The sequence below is a fragment of the Hippoglossus hippoglossus genome, chromosome 9 (genome assembly GCF_009819705.1).
Source record: "Hippoglossus hippoglossus isolate fHipHip1 chromosome 9, fHipHip1.pri, whole genome shotgun sequence".
Taxonomy (NCBI): domain Eukaryota; kingdom Metazoa; phylum Chordata; class Actinopteri; order Pleuronectiformes; family Pleuronectidae; genus Hippoglossus; species Hippoglossus hippoglossus.
In genome coordinates, this window is record NC_047159.1 from 8,172,830 (window position 1) to 8,189,151 (window position 16,322).

General features: G+C 42.6%; 2 protein-coding genes across 3 annotated transcripts; one reads left to right on the forward strand and one right to left on the reverse strand.

The window, feature by feature from the left end:
• Positions 1 to 1,333: 1,333 nt before the first annotated feature.
• Positions 1,334 to 4,381, reverse strand: LOC117768533 (isotocin-neurophysin IT 1-like). 2 transcript variants are annotated; one of them, XM_034596989.1, is made up of 4 exons: positions 4,243 to 4,381; positions 4,018 to 4,142; positions 2,616 to 2,820; positions 1,334 to 1,707 (listed from the first exon to the last, which is right to left on the reverse strand). In XM_034596989.1, exons 2-4 carry the CDS (start codon positions 4,135 to 4,137, stop codon positions 1,562 to 1,564), a joined length of 471 nt encoding a protein of 156 aa, XP_034452880.1. In that variant the 5' UTR covers positions 4,138 to 4,142; positions 4,243 to 4,381; the 3' UTR covers positions 1,334 to 1,561. The 2 variants fall into 2 exon arrangements, with proteins under 2 accessions (XP_034452880.1, XP_034452881.1); XM_034596990.1 differs by having other exon boundaries at positions 4,018 to 4,146; positions 4,244 to 4,317.
• Positions 4,382 to 5,984: 1,603 nt separating this feature from the next.
• znf366 (zinc finger protein 366) lies at positions 5,985 to 15,358 on the forward strand. The gene is made up of 7 exons (XM_034596988.1): positions 5,985 to 6,125; positions 8,470 to 9,498; positions 9,587 to 9,754; positions 10,452 to 10,602; positions 11,222 to 11,413; positions 13,854 to 14,028; positions 14,107 to 15,358. The coding sequence occupies exons 2-7, from the start codon at positions 8,477 to 8,479 to the stop codon at positions 14,751 to 14,753; spliced, it is 2,355 nt and encodes a 784-aa protein (XP_034452879.1). The 5' UTR covers positions 5,985 to 6,125; positions 8,470 to 8,476; the 3' UTR covers positions 14,754 to 15,358.
• The last annotated feature ends 964 nt before the right edge of the window (positions 15,359 to 16,322 follow it).

The following is a 16,322-nucleotide window of genomic DNA, read 5'->3' on the forward strand; positions in this document are numbered from 1 at the left end:
GTGTGTGTGTGTGTGTGTGTGTGTGTGTGTGTGTGTGTGTGTGTGTGTGTGTGTGTGTGTGTGTGTGTGTGTGTGTGTGTGTGTGTGTGTGTGTGTGTGTGTGTGTGTGTGTGTGTGGATATTTTGAGGATCTGGCTCATGCACAGATACGTAATGATCAAGTGATGGCAGGGCGTAAGGTTTCCGTTTCTCTCGTTCCTCATCCTCCTTCCTTCCTTCTCCCAACTCTTAAAATGTTTTGATTTCAGTTCCTCCTCTGTGGGCTGAACAGCTAAATGATGAAATCTAGCTTTTTTAAAACATGAAGATACAGATGACATGACACTAGAACGTAGTAGTAATAGCAGTAGAGCACATCCGCCAAGGCCCAACAGTTCCCATCGATATACTTGATATTCAGGATCCAGTCTGGGAAAATGTTGGAAATCCCCCTGATCTTGCAAAGTTAAACAAAGTTTAAAAAAAAATAAATAATTGTGGATCCGCCCCCTGATCTGGATCCGCACTAAAATTTCTAAGGGGTCTGTTCCGGTGTTTTTGTGAAATATTGCTCACAAACATACAAACACACTGACAGGGGTGAAAACACAACATCCAGGTAAAGGTAAGAAGAAGAAAAATAAAGGTTTAGCACTGATTTATTTTGGGGGGAGCATTTCTTTAACAGACAGTAAAACCCTCATGTCCCCTCCACAGTCTGAACTATAGTCTACCTTTCATCACAAAGGTACTTTACTCATGTGACTTTTCGAGATAAGCCTCCTCAAAAAAAAAAAAAGTATCTTTCACTGAGCAGATCAAGACACACAATGACAGAATCAGTGCAGCACAGTGTCACTGTTCCATCATCAATGTTTGTCCCGAGCGTTAATGTCTTCGAGCTGCTCTCTTTGTGCCTAATTTGTTTGGTATTCACCCCTCGAGCAGAACAAGAACTTGTTTAACTGTGAAGATAACAAAAATGATCAAAGGTTACCACCATTCAAGATAACTGTTGCAACAGTGATATTGTGTCAGTAGAGCCGCCACAAAAATGCACAGAGGATCCTTTAGAATCCCGTGGAGGTCTGTTCCAGGATTATGCAAAGCTGAACTTCTGAAAGACAAAGATGTCTGTGGGATTTGTACATTTGTACAAATAGTGGAATAGTAAATAGCGAAGGACAACACTACATTACTCAATAAGATCACAATGCTTATTTGATTATTTTGTCATTGTTTTTGTGTTGTAGATATTTAGTAACACAAAGGTCATGTGCAGAGAGACTTCTTTAAAAATGGAGGGGAAAATATTCATTCAAAAACACTACAAAAAAAACACGAGGCAACTTTATACTCTCTCAAAACTTTATTTCAACATGCAGCTATTTGGATGACCACCGTATTCATCCCTATTTTCATACAGAAAAATATATTGACAAAGGCACAGAAGTACAGGAGGAGTGAATTCAGAAGAAGGTGACAAACATTCAGAAATACAAAGACATGAACTACAGCCACTGTCCAGTTTCATCTTTACAGCCGGAGAGTCTCAGGTGAGAAACTGGGAGTCGGACACATCTCACTGGTGGTTTTGATGAGGAGAAGCGTGACCGACCAGATGCAGGAGCCTTAAGATGATGTCACCGGGGTCGCCGCCTTCCAGTTGGCCGGTTTGGTCCTCTCCGTCCTCCTCGATGAGGCAGGATTGGTCTGTGGTGCAACTCTCTGTGGTGAAAAAAGAAGCAGGGGTCATGACTAAGATCACAGTGGTTTGTTGTTGCAAAGATATGTTTTACAACATGTTTTATCAGGTTTTGTGACCTTTTCAGAACACAAGGGCAAAGTATCTGAGAGTTCACAGTGGCTGAAACAGTAATGATCATGCGAGATACCTGCATTTCAAGCCTCTAACTAAATCCTAAACTGATGCAAACTGGTGTCGCTGCGATCCTATCTGACATGCATGCTTTTTGAATTTACTTTAAGCTCCATGGTTCGGCCCCTAGATACTTTGCTGAATTATTGCTTCTCTCTGCTTCTCTCTGCTGACTCAGGTCCCACTCAAGGCTAAAGGTGCACCGGATTTGACTGTTATCAGGCCTTTGAATGGGCGCTATCAACAAAGATCTGTCCCATATAGGCTGATAGGGGCCAACTGACCTACCAGTGGGTTCAGGAGGCTGTTATCACCAGGAGGCTGTTATCACCAGGAGGCTGTTATCACCAGGAGGCTGTTATCACCAATTCTTTCATTGATCCAGCTCATGCAGCACATAGCTTCTGAGAATGTCTGTTATTAGCCAGGTTATCCCGCAGGTATTTGCATGAAACATTGCGTATGATAATTGATGATTACAAATAGCTATGCATAACTTTTAATGAAGAATCTTACAAATGTTCAGCGATATGAACGATCAGTCCACCGGCACAAATCGCATCGGCGATATTCTCAAGTCGAACGGCAGAGATCCCTTTATTTTACTGGTGTAAAATGTAATATCTTAAGAAATGTTCTGCATTAAAATACACATTGACGACATTAAATGTGCTTTTTTTTAACAATCTTTGTTAGGATCTTTTGTTTTTTAATTCTTACAACGATTTTTCAGTTTTCTGTGACTTCATTTCCTGACCTGCATCACAGCAAAGTCCTGATGCCGCACAGCGTCCTCCCTCAGATCCACAGGGTCTCCCTCCTGCGTGACAGGGGGTGAGCAGGTAGTTCTCCTCCACACAGTGAGCTGTCTCTGGGGAGCCCAGCAGGCAGCCCAGACCCTCCCCGCAGCAGATACTGGGGCCGAAGCAGCGGCCCCTGTCTCCGGGGCCACAGGACATGCACTGGGGGAGGAAAACAAGTGATTATTCTGGGTGTTACTCAGGATTTCACTACAATTTACTGTACGGTCTATAGAGACTATTTATCATAAACTCATGTGACTATGAAGCTTTCTGGATCTCTATTCTCTTCTGTTTCGGTGTCAAAGTTAATGCCTGGGGGGACTTTTTCTCGTTGCACTTGTTATGGTTCAAATAAAAAAGTCTTGGATGTGGTTGAACGTAGTGAAGAACAATTACTGTACATAGAAACACTTTTGAAGTTTTTGTACTTGATTCGTTCCATTTTATAACTACTTCACACGTTACATTTCAACTATTTTGAAGGCAGCTATGAACTTTTTACTTCACTATATTTATTCGACAACTTAAGTCATTGTATCTTTGCAGATTTAACATATGAATACATCACATAAATCAACAAAATGATTATATTATATATCATTGTAGATCAAACTGCCCGGTCCCACCAACTTCAACATTACATGACACTTACACATTAAAACACTAAATCCAGATACATGATATATATTATTGGACATTCTACATTTGGTATTACATGTACCGTTACGTAAGATTGTAGGACTTTAACTTGTGGCAGAGTAAGACGGATTTCATCCACATATTTTCTCCACTAAAAGTTTTTAACGTGACTTTTTCCTAATCTGAGTAAGGTCTTAAAGGTTCAGTGTATAGAGTTTACTGACATCTAGTGGTGACATTGCATGTTGCAGCTGAATACCCGTTTACCTCCCCCTCCCCTTCCAAACATGAAAGAGAACCTGGGATAGCCTTCAGTTGTCATAAAAACTCTAAAGGTGTATGGCTGCTGTAAAAAAAACACGGCGGCCTTCGTAAAGAGGACCCACAATATAAATGCTCCATTCTAAGGTAAAGAAAACAGCAATTGTACAATTTAGATGATACACACTAGTGAAAACATCACTGATTATTTCATATAAAATGTCTGCCAATAGATCCCTTTCACCTGAATCTTACACACTGGACCTTTAAAAATAGAGGGTGTGAGTTGTGAAGCCATTGGAGGCAAATCTGTGAATTTAGATTTGGTGCATCTTTGAATAAAAATGTACGGTACTTGAGAATTCCTTTTTTTAAAGCCATCAAACTTTTGCCAACTTGATGAGTTTACTGTTTCATAAATCAAAGTAAGAGGTTGATTGACAAAAAGCAGCTCACCTTGCGTAGTGGTGCATCCATGATGGACCTCTTCCCACCGATGGGACAGTTTGAGATGTAACACGCTGAACATAGAGACACAAGGAAAAGTAGGCACACGGATACAGCGGCTCCAGTCATATCTGCTGAGAGAGAGAGAAGCAACGACACACAGGAGAAAAATGAAGAAGGTCATTCTAGCAACCGATCACAAAATCTAATGTTGAGAAAACAGAGTTTACTCACCTGCTTTCAAGTTAACGAATGACAGACTTCAAGTTCTAGTTTCAGCTGCGCTCAGATGATCTTCTATGTTGCATGGTGGCGCTGATATGGCTTATATACTTCCAAAGCTTCTTTTGAGAGTGTCACAGAAACCCAAAAGCCACTTAGAGGCCCTTAATGGGCTCACTTTAGTTACTGTCACCTCCGGAGATGACGCTGACCACTGGGCAGGGCCGGGTCAAAAGGTCGGGCATCTCTGAGGCCTGGATTGCGTATTTTTCCTTTGAGAATCATTAGAGACGGGCTCTCGCTGCGTGACCGTGCATGTTGGAGATAATGACTGAAGCAGGAAGAGGATGGCGAGATGAAATAACCATGAGTGGAAACGAGTGAAGTACAACTTTGCTCTGCTTTTAGAGGCCCATTAATGAGTGTATCTTTATTAAGTGTCTTTTCTGGGACAGAAGTGAAGAAAAGAAATGGGCTCAAAAGGTCATGAACAGAAGTCCATCCCTGAATCTGGGCCTTCTCAGCGGCCATTTTGGCTCCACATCGCTGGACGCAGGATTCGAAGCGGAGCGGATGTTTGTCAACAAGCTGAATCACGACACAAAGACACAAACATGCACACACGTCTACAAATCGTCCTCTCCGTTGATTAATTTCTTAATTCTGCACAGGAATTGACGCTCACGTGTGTCCAGGTCTGAGGTTAATTGGTTTTATGAGCTAATTAACACAACTAATGATCGGCCACAACTCACAAAAGACCGTTTCCCTGTTTCAATGATATGAGCTCAATTACTGCAGCTCTGCACTGATCTGCTTACTGCCACCTCATCTCAATTAAAAACACTCTGATGACTAACTTCATCGCTAACTTCTGTGCAATGAGGAAGGAGCAGGACGCTGAGACGTGGACTCACATCAGTGTATTTAGACGTCACACACGCAGATGGATCATGAAGTGACCATTTAAAGGCATGAAGTGTAAACTGGACTTCAGACAAAGGAACACTCCCGCCACCTAGTGTCTGTTTTGACCCACTCCATCTATTTATGCATTTGCATTCTCTGTTAATGTTTTCATCTGTCATGCTTCTGCGGGAGGTGGAAAACAGTGATACTTAGCTTTTATGCAACACTTTGAAATCCATCATTACAACACACCAAACAAAGCACGGAAAATTTCCATTTAAATGGAATAAAACAACCGTCATGCATTTATAGGTTTTCTTTACAACAAACAGAGAACTGAACATTGAGGTTTACAGAGGTAGAATTAGTTGCAAGGCTTTTCTTTGAAATTGCATCAATATGCACAGTTGCCAATGTTAGAGTGCACAGCCCCTGCATGACAGACACTGTGCACATATCAATTGTCAATCAAATTTGTCTACTGCAAACCTCAAATATTTTCCACCCAAAAGTTTCTTGTGTTGTCCAAAAGCTTAAATGTTGTTTTATCCCAACTATAAAAGACACATCACCTTTTATTTACTTTCATATAACATCAATCTTTATCAATAGGTGTTTGTGAGCTGGATAAAGAGAAAAATCATATCTCGTCTTCTTCCAAAAGCTTTTTACAAATCCCTATTTCATAGAGAAATGGAGATGTCTATCTAGTGTTTCCTTATTTTTCTTCAGGAAGGCACTAGGCTTGTTGACTTCCTCTCCCCTCCCTTCCTTCCTTCTCTCCGAAGGTACTCATCTGAAAAATGAGAACAAAGTGATTGTTCCTGTTCTCTTTCTTAAGTCACTTCAAATGCTATCCGTGGACGGGCGGCTCATTGTCAGGAGAGTTGCAGTGCGAGCAGGAGGGAGAGAACGCCTGTACAGGTACAACAGCAGCAGCTGCAGGAGCACCACCACCACAGCATCACAGAAAGCACACTCAACTGGTGAGTTCCACACACAGGCTTCGCTGCAGCCTCACACAAACACACACTTACATGGCAGTGAGTGGCACACAGGCGAGGAGGGGCTTCGGATTTTAATGGATTGCTCGGAATGCACGTTGTGGCAAAGTGTGGGCTGGGGTCTCTGCACGGTGCACGGAGGAGGGAGAGGTGAGGAAAGATGATGATCCACGAGAACATTTTAAACTGGCTTGAAAACATTGAAAAGTGCAGCATGCATATCAAATTATAACAGAATCTTGAAGCTGAATAACATTTCATTTACATTGTGCGTGTACTTTAATTTTAAAGATATTGATAACAGATCTACATCCAAACTCCTCTGTCGCCATGTATTTATTTTTACAGAGACAAAATAATGTGTTTGAATGTACATTTTTTGAAGTTTTATTCATTTTCATCTCATGAACCTGTGCCGTATGATCAGCACCCCCGCCTTTAAAAGCACCCACTTACTGTTCATCTCAGGTATGAAGAGTGATGATCAGTTGGTGTTAGAGTTAAATTAATGCCAAACGTACACGAGGTGCTATTCACAGCAGGGATGCTAATCACGGCACAACAGAGCTTCTCAAATTTCCTCATCCTCACTTGTCACCATCTTTTCAAGTCAATCGTATTTCACTCTACATGTATAAGGGAGCATGAATATATTTAAACTGAATGCAGATTCCAGATTATTAGAATTTGTTGCTTTTCTTTGATTTATGTGATAGTAAACTGGATGTGTTTGTGTTTTGGAATCTTGGTCACACAAAATAAGACATTGTAAAATGTCTTCTTGCTTTTCAGGAAACTTTAACAGACACTTCTCACTGTTTTCTGACCATTTTTGGCCAAACGATGAACAAATAATTGAGAGAAAAATCAGTTTCAGCTCTCTATTTGATGATATATGATTCACATGTGTCATTAGCAGCAAACAGGGGGGTTAACATAGAACAGACAATTAAGTAGACCTTGTAGTAATGCTAATGTGGACTGACACGAATCCAAACAGTTTCTCATAGCTGATTATTTATTAATTTATTTAGTTACGTGCAACTTTTCTCAGTTCTACTTAAATGTCATGCAGAAGTAAGACAGTTCCCCTCTGGGTATCATCATCTCTTCATCCATGACCGTCATCTACACTGTAGGACACGCACACGCACACGCACGCACACACACACACACACACACACACACACACACACACACACACACACACACACACACACACACACACACACACACTGCAGAGATGTTGTGAATGGCTCCTTTACGTCCTAACATCACAGTTTTATGCTCATCCCTAATAGACTACTTAGACTTAGACTACAGAGATACAGAGTAAAACATGATGTATAACTATCAGTGGAGGAGAAAGGGAGAAGTTGTTTTCAGCATCAGTTCAAATTGAAAAAAACAAAAAAGAAGATGAACAGACTGAAAAGAGAGATGGAGAAGCGAAAAGTATGCGGGAGGTAGAGGTGAGCGTTTCACAAACAACTTCCTGATTTCAGGAGAGGAGTAGTCCTGTGAGAAAGGGGGAAGTGAAACGTTTCATGTTGAACACTGAAAGGTGTGGGTGGGTGACGTCATAATGTAGGTGTGTGTGTGTGTGTGTGTGTGTGTGTGTGTGTGTGTGTGTGTGTGTGTGTGTGTGTGTGTGTGTGTGTGTGTGTGTGTGTGTGTGTGTGTGTGTGTGTCCGGCTTCAATTCCTCCCAAAGAAATCTTCAGATTCATGTCATAAACAGAAACCAGAGACAGAGACTTTTGACATTTGTCAAGTCTTTCTCCAAATGATGTGTTGTTATAGAGGCTAGCAAGAAACTGAGTAAATTTACTCAAATACATAAATAGTACCAACACACGTTTGAGGTATTACTCGGCTATTTCCATCTTATGATTAGTTATTAATTAACTCTACGTGTCAGGTGGAAATATTGTAGATTTCGACCCCACTACATTTATTTGACAGCTGTAGTTTCTAATTACGTTTCGGATTAGGATTATACATAAAAGGATACGTGATAAATTTATAAAACATCTTGCAAAGATTATCAGTGTCCAGCTGAGGCCTCTTGACAACTGAATTAAAATAACAGTTTCAGGCCCCAAAAGGTAAAAGTGTCCAATATTTCACAAACAGCAAAGATTCATTCCAAAGATATCAAGTAGTAATAGTAATTGGTCTTCAGTCCCATCAGACGCTGCTCTCTCTGGAGCCACACTTCTAGTTCTCCCCCCAAAGAGACTTTGATGTAAAATGAGTGGAGTGAAGGATCCGAACGTTTCTTTCACCAAGACATTTAACCCCTTCCTCTATTTGCTCTAATGCAGAGAGAAGATGGAAACCGATAGAGTGAGATTCTCCCCAGGAAGAAGTCCTCCTCTCAGAGATGAGCTCAGACAACCGCCCCAGCACAGTTTCTACCTAAGTCCAACTCCGCTCTATATGAAACCCCCAAAATTCTCCCCTCCCAGCTACCCCAGCATCTCACCCAGCAGGGACGCCTACAGAGTATTCAGCTCACCCGCCTTCTTTCCCTTACTTGGCTCTGGGTACACTCCAAAGGAGGGATCCCAAAAACGCAAAAGAACTCCTTTCAAAATGGACGCCCAAGGAGGTGAATCCCCTGACAGAGGAGAGGAGGAGGCAGGAGAGAGCGGCAGTCAGAAGACAGTAGACCTCTCCCACATCCCCTTGTCTCTCCCTCTTCGCCCCATTCCTTCCCCAGCTCCAAAACCCCACCCTGGTATGATCGAGCTCAACAGACTGCAGCTTCATCAGCGATCGCCGGGGATGAATCTACCTGTGCAGGTGAAACAGGAGCCTCTCAGTCCTTCCCCAATTTGGCCTCCCTCTCCTCTCCTTTTCCATCCTCCATACTTCCCACCTCTCCACCACAGCCTCCTCCCTTACCCCTTCTTCATGCCCGGCCCTGTCATGCACCTCTCCCCCGGCGCTTTCTACCCCAGAGAGGGCTTCCGACCCGGTCATCGTATCCGTGACCGAGCTACTCGAGGCGGGGCAACCAGCGCTGAGAAGCTCGGGTTGGACATTCACGTGGATGACAGTTACTATGTGGACGTCGGAGGCGACCAGAAGCGATGGAAGTGTCGCATGTGTGACAAGTCGTACACCTCCAAGTACAACCTGGTCACGCACATCCTGGGCCACAATGGCATCAAGCCGCACGGATGCCACCTGTGTGGGAAACTCTTCAAGCAGCTGAGTCACCTGCACACTCACCTGCTCACGCATCAGGGCATGAGGCCCCACAAGTGCCAGGTGTGCCACAAGGCCTTCACCCAGACCAGCCACCTGAAGAGGCACATGATGCAGCACAGCGACGTGAAGCCATACAGGTGAGTGAACGTGTCAGGTTTTTATTTCTGCCTATTTTGGTCTGAATCTTCCTTCTCACACACACGCTTTGAATTCTGGCCCCTCCAGCTGTGGCGTGTGTGGCCGAGGCTTCGCTTACCCCAGTGAGCTCCGTGCCCACGAGCTGAAGCATGAGAAGGGCCAGGAGAACGTGTGCGTGGAGTGTGGTCTGGACTTTCCCACACTCGCTCAGCTGAAGAGGCACCTGACCGCCCATCGGGGACCCACCCTGTACAGGTGAGCAGAAACACCATTCTTTCTTTCGCTGAAATGTGATTGTGCGCTTTCAAAAGCAATAGTTTGAAACCGCCTCGTTCATTTTCTTGTCGAGAGTCAGATGACAAGATTGATACCACTCTTACGTCTGTTCTGGAAATGGGGAAGTCTGTTTAATTACACCTTTAAAAATCAGTTATTAACATGCACATCTTATTTGTTTAATCTGTAAAAAATCCCCCGGGAAATTTAACTACATTTCTAACTTCATTTTATAAAGACAAAAACCAAAGTGTAAAACTTTTTATGGGCTGCTCTGTTTCTTTCTCTGTCAGAGGGAGGTCAGGGAGTGTTGAGAAGTTACTGCTCCAGGCAAAGAGATAATCTGGCACATAAACCCAGTTGTGTAACTGCAACATGTTCTTTTACACTTGGGATTTTGTTCAGATCTCAGAGGAGATAAAAGATGATAATCATTGAGCTTTACAGCTGCTTGCAGGTGGATTTCTTACCTTTGGTCAGACCCATCCCAGCTGTTTCCACGAGTTCCCGCTCTTTGTGCTAAACTAATCTCACAGTCGCCATATATTTGAAGGACAGATATGAGAGTTGTATCAGTCGTAAGAAAATGAATAAGAGAACATTTCAAAGTATTGCTTGAACATTTCAGTTCTTTATTTGACTGTATAGAAGGAGGTTATACCTCTTGTTCCTGCAGGTGCGCAGAGTGCCAGAAGACTTTCCAGTATCCGAGTCAGCTGCAGAACCACATGATGAAACACAAAGACATCCGACCACACATCTGCAGCGAGTGTGGGATGGAGTTCATCCAGTCACACCACCTGAAACAGCACACGCTCACTCACAAAGTAGGTTTCATTAGGAGAACCAAGAGAAACGATGCTGTGTTTTCTCCATGTTTTTTTTTTTTTGACAGGGACTGGAAGCAAAAACAACGGATTTTGGAATCAATTTTGCTGTCACATTAAAACTCGCCCATTATTCCTTGTTTACATTTTGGATTATGAAGTTGGCGGAGAGAGTTTGGACTCTGTTCTAACAGGTTTCTTTGGCGGCTGTTTCAAAGCGATTCCACCTTAAATTCCGACCACTGGTGTTATTTTTACCCAATAATATCCAGCTTTCTTCCTTTATTTCCCCTTTAGGAACTTTAGGATTGGAAAAAAATATTTTATTCAACATTGCTTTACTGTTAAGTGTTCACTGTGTTAACTTGTGTCAACTGTCCACTGAAGCATTTCAAGATTTGATGTTCTGTGATTGAACCATAGCATCTAGTGAAAATATTCTAGAGCCTGACATATTTGGAATATCTGGAAATTTTGGTCTTTCAATAGAAATTAAAATAAAGATCTTAAAGTGAAAGTTAAAGCGGTGTAGCAGACCAACACTGGTAGAAATTAGAAAGCAGATGTCTGTCAACTACGTGTCTCATGCCACATACTTCCACATTCTCTCGTTCTCCAGGGCGTGAAAGAGCATAAGTGTCGCATCTGTGGTCGTGAGTTTACCCTGTTGGCCAACATGAAGCGCCATGTCCTCATCCACACCAACATTCGGGCCTACCAGTGCCACATGTGCTTCAAGAGTTTCGTCCAAAAACAGACTCTCAAGGCTCACATGATCGTCCACTCGGACATCAAGCCCTATAAGTGCAAGGTTAGTCAAATATAACACGGCAGAGTTTTTACCTTCAGTTCCTCTTTTGGTCACTGATGAATTTCAGGAAATGTTCAAGTAGCTGAACCCTATAGCGACCGTATATATTTTCCGTACAAGACAACAAAGTCCCCAGAGGGAGGAGATGGAGGTGCTGGGTGGGTCAATAAAACCTTGTAGTGGAACATGGGGGAACACTTTCTGTTTAGCATTTCCCATTGGCAGTCAACATGGTGGCTTTCTTTTAATGGCAATCATTCCTTAACCTCAACCGACTTGTCATTTCTGTGACCATGAAACACTAACAGAGCACTAACCCAAAACACATTTCCCTAATCCACAGCGAGTTCTTTCTGAAGGTCACCTCATCAGTTATATTTCAATTCTATTAAACATGTTCTCCTGCAGATAGGGGGTCAAAACAGTCTTGCAAATGGCAGTTAGTATTAACCTTTTGTTTAATGCCACCAAAGACCAAAGTGTAAAAATATGGTGCAGCATAACAGGGAGGGGGGGTTTATGTGGCCAACTTTGTCACCACTGGACCAACACAAGCCAACGGTTTCCCCATTTTCACTGTTTAGATCCAAGATCTTTATTGTCACCATACTCAGGTACGGTGAAATTAGAAGAGGCTTCTCTCTCCAATGTGTATTTAAAATGTAAAGAAATATAGCGTGAAAACAATAATAGTAGTAGCGAACACAAAGAAATAGAAGCAGCTTCAGCAAATAACCACAGAGAGTAGAGTAACCATATTTATAGTGTGAAAACCATGCACACAAAGGACTTGTTGTTCTTCTTGCAAGAAAGAAAAAAGTCCTTTAGCATCAAAGTCTCTTACAGTGACGTGTTTAGATAACACTCAACGTGCTGCCTTTATCTTAAACCAAATCATATCTATTGATAACCACAGCCTGAAATACTTAGCGGCTATTAAAGGCCTCGACACTTTTCTGCAGCGTCTGTTTTGACCTTGGTGTTTGGTGTGACGACTGAGACGATGACCAGATAGCAGAGAGGCTTTTGGCAGTGGGAGCCTCCTTGTCCATAGGAAGGATATCGCCGCACAAACTGCCTCTCTAACAATGGCCCCCCAGCCTCCCCGGAGGACGGGGCCCGCAAATAGATTTCATCTCGCTTTCTCTGCTGCTGGAGGGAGCTTCCTGTTTTCTCACGGTCCTCTTGGACAGTTTACAGTCCCTCTCTCCTCCTGAAGGAAAGGACCACCCTAATAAAAAAGAATGCAGAGGAAGGACAGCGCAGGAGTTGCCCTTCCCTGTTCTCCTCCTGGCTCTGTCTCCATGTTGCTTCCTCTCTCTCTCTCTCTCTCACTCTCTCTCTCTCACTCTCTCTCTCTCACTCTCTCTCTCTCTCTCTCTCTCTCTCTCTCTCTCTCTGTTTTTCTTGTGCGTCAGGGAGAGAGAGAAAGAGAGAGCGAGAGAGAGAGGAAGACAGAGAGGAAAAGAGGAAAACAAAGATAGAGGGAGAGTGTGTTTGTGTGTGTGTGTGTGTGTGTGTGTGTGTGTGTGTGTGTGTGTGTGTGTGTGTGTGTGTGTGTGTGTGTGCATTCACATTCATTCATGATTACGTGTAGCTGTGAATTCTGAAAATATTAGTCATCTAACAAAGGAGATTTGGCGGAGAAAGAAAAATAATAGATAATAGATGGATGGTGTTGGCTTATTTTTCTTGAATCCTGAAATAGTGTGTACTACAGGTGGTTAGTAACTGAGTACAGTAACTCCAAAGCTGTACTCAGTAAGCACAGTTTTGAGGTAAAAGTACTCTACTTGAGTATTACAGACTTCTGGTCCTTTTTGATTTGACACTAGTGCGTTTCATGCAGAAATAGTTTGAGTTTTACCACAGTGAGTTATTATTGTTTGCTGCCCTTAACGGCATCTTATCTAACTACAACAGTACAATGCTTATATGTCAATGTATTAGTGACAAAGACTCTAAAACATATGAAAATATAGTGCCCGTAAATGTGGCCTTTTTTTCCTCTGCCAGGAAGGTTGGTTTTCGTTTTCTTTCGTTCTTAGCAGGATAAAACAAAAACTACTTGACTGATTCACACGAAAATTGGTGAAAGGATGTGGTATGAGTCAGGAGAGAACAATTATGACTAAGAGGATAGTTCATGGATCATGATGAAAACAATGTTTAGGGGACTGATTTGGATCTTGGGAATTTAAATGTGGTTTAATAAGGGGACAGTTGGACCTTGGCTGGGGAATGCCATTCTAGTTTCTCCCTAATTTCAGTTGTCATGCTACGCTACGCTAACTGGCTGTTGGCTCCAGCCTCATATTTCATATTCATGCATGCATAAAAAATCTTGAAATGTTTCTTTAAGCAAGGACCTGAAATTTTAAGTTGCAACTGTGTTTAAATGTTAAAAACCTAACCTGGTCGTACACTTTTTTCTACCCAGCTTTGTGGAAAGGAGTTCAACAGGATGCATAATCTGATGGGCCACATGCATCTGCACTCAGACAGCAAACCCTTTAAATGCCTCTACTGCCCGAGCAAGTTCACGCTGAAGGGAAACCTCACCAGACACATGAAGGTCAAACATGGCGTCATGGACAGAGGGCTGGATGAAAGATGTAAGGATCCTCACATCTGCACTTTACTGTTTATGGTGTGCAACATGTTTTATGTATTCACCTTTTCTCGTGTTTCAGTGTTTAGGCAAAGGGGCCGTTTCTGCCTGACCGCTCCAATGGGCCTCCTCACCCACCTCAGCCAAGAGGAGCCGTTTGACCTTTCCCAGAAGCCTCTGGGCCTGCCCATCCTCCGTCTCGCCCAGTCTGATGGCGAGAGCGTCCCGGGGAGCTCGTGTCAGGAGGAGGAGGATGAAGATAGCTTGTACAGAAGGAGCCAGTACAGCCCGGAGGTGGACCAACACGAGCCAGCAGGCGAGGAGCAGTACAACCCTAAGCTGGAGGAGAGAGGACAGGGATCTCCAGACGAGAAACAGACGTACCAGCAAAGTTTGACTCATGACACAGGGGCTGCAGCAGAAGAAAAAGGATCATCTGTAGATCCCAGAGGTGACCAAGTCCAACTCCTGCAGTCAGAAACCTCCTGCGAATCTGATTCAGAGCCAGGTGAGGAGGAGGAGGAGGCGTCCCACCATGAAACAGGCCACAGACAGTCGTGTGACTCAGAGATGGAAGATCTTCACCAAGAGTTAGATGAGCCAGAGCAAAGCAAACAGCAGTTGGATGATTTTTATGAGGCGGCGATCAATGTGGCAGAGAGAAACCAGAGCGGTGTGAAGGCGGGTGAATTTATAAGCACAGAGGATGAAGAGGAGCAGAGAGAATGAGGAAAAGTAGAGGAAGAATTAGAGGAAAGATGCAGGTTTTGAGGGACGCTGATGTTTTTGATGTACAGGATGTTTAGGAGACACTCCCCAGAGGAGAGAGGAAAGTGAGTAGGTCTCTAGACATAACTTAAAAATAAAGCTCTGAACTGGAAGGGAAATGTGAACATATCATGTTTATTAACTGAGAAAATAAGTGAAAAACAAAAGCTGTGAATCAAACTGCATGTACAGAACATATCATGTAGCAGAAGGTTGAGTGGAAACTTGTGATTTGGATTTTTCAATGAATAAAATGCATTAAGATATTTAATATTGTTGTTTTTTACAAATATTTTTGCAGTGTTAACACAAATGCGCAATTTTGATTAAACTTTGACTTAATTTGTATGTAAATATAAGATACTAAAATCTAACAATTAGGTTTATTTGGGGGGAAATTAACTCATCACATTTATATGACAAAGGTTGATGAAATAAACTGGGATTTTTTTTATGTCTAACGTTTAGATTTTTTTTTTACATAACTTTGCTAGTTTTGGAGAATGGCTGTGTTTTTAATGTACGACAGTGATGATAAGTGATTATTCTGCTAAATAAAGAGAAAAATAAAAGCTTAAATAAATGAACCTGTGCAGTGAGTCTTCTGTTTGTGTCTTCAGATGTTTATAAACCTCCCTGATGTCCGCCCAGATATAAAATCTCAATGCTCACTGTCTCGCACATACTTCGGCAAACCCGATATGATTGCTGTGAGTTTAAAAGAAAAACTTGCTTTTCTCCTCCTGCTTCTCTTTCAAAGCAGAGGAAGAGGAAGAGAAAACACCTCTCCCCTTCTGTCTTTTAGGTTGTGATCAAACGGCAGTGACGGACACAGTAGGTGTCTCAGACAAAAGCTTCATATGTCCGTATGAGTCAGAAGAAAGCATTGTTTCTGCTCAATGAAGAAGCCCCCACTGCAAATAGAAGGGGAATGTAAAAAAATGTTTTATAACACAGTAGAATAACGAACATTGTCCTACAGTTCATCAATGTCACATATATCTATCGGGTATTTAAGGAAAACGTATACTTTAAAGTATGATTTGCTGTGTTTCTATCCAGTGATATAAAACCAGGCTCATCGGGTTTTGGTATCTTGGTATAAGTCACTTGTCACCGTGCTGGTTCAGGTGAAAGAGTCATTTCTTGTCAGATGAAATGCAGAACAGCAGCTTCTCCATTTCTACTGGTGACGACCACCGTGTCCTAAAAGGCGAAACTGCAAACAGTTTGAGGAAGTTCTCACATCCTCCTCTCCTTTCCTTTCCTCTCCTCACCTTCACGTTTCAATCCCTGCTTCTCGCTCAGAGAGGAACCGCAGAGAGTGGATTCACTGTGGGGTTTTTTTTTTATCAACGTCTCTTCTCTAGAATCAGCTCCTCTGCTGAACACCTTGTTGAGTCCACAGTGGACCACATGCACATTTAATGGACTTTTCAACTGTGCAATATTCATTTCTGTTGCTGAAATTCAATGGCTGTGTGCGAATAATGGGTAAAACTGATCACAGCACAGAGATGCAGTGAAAGT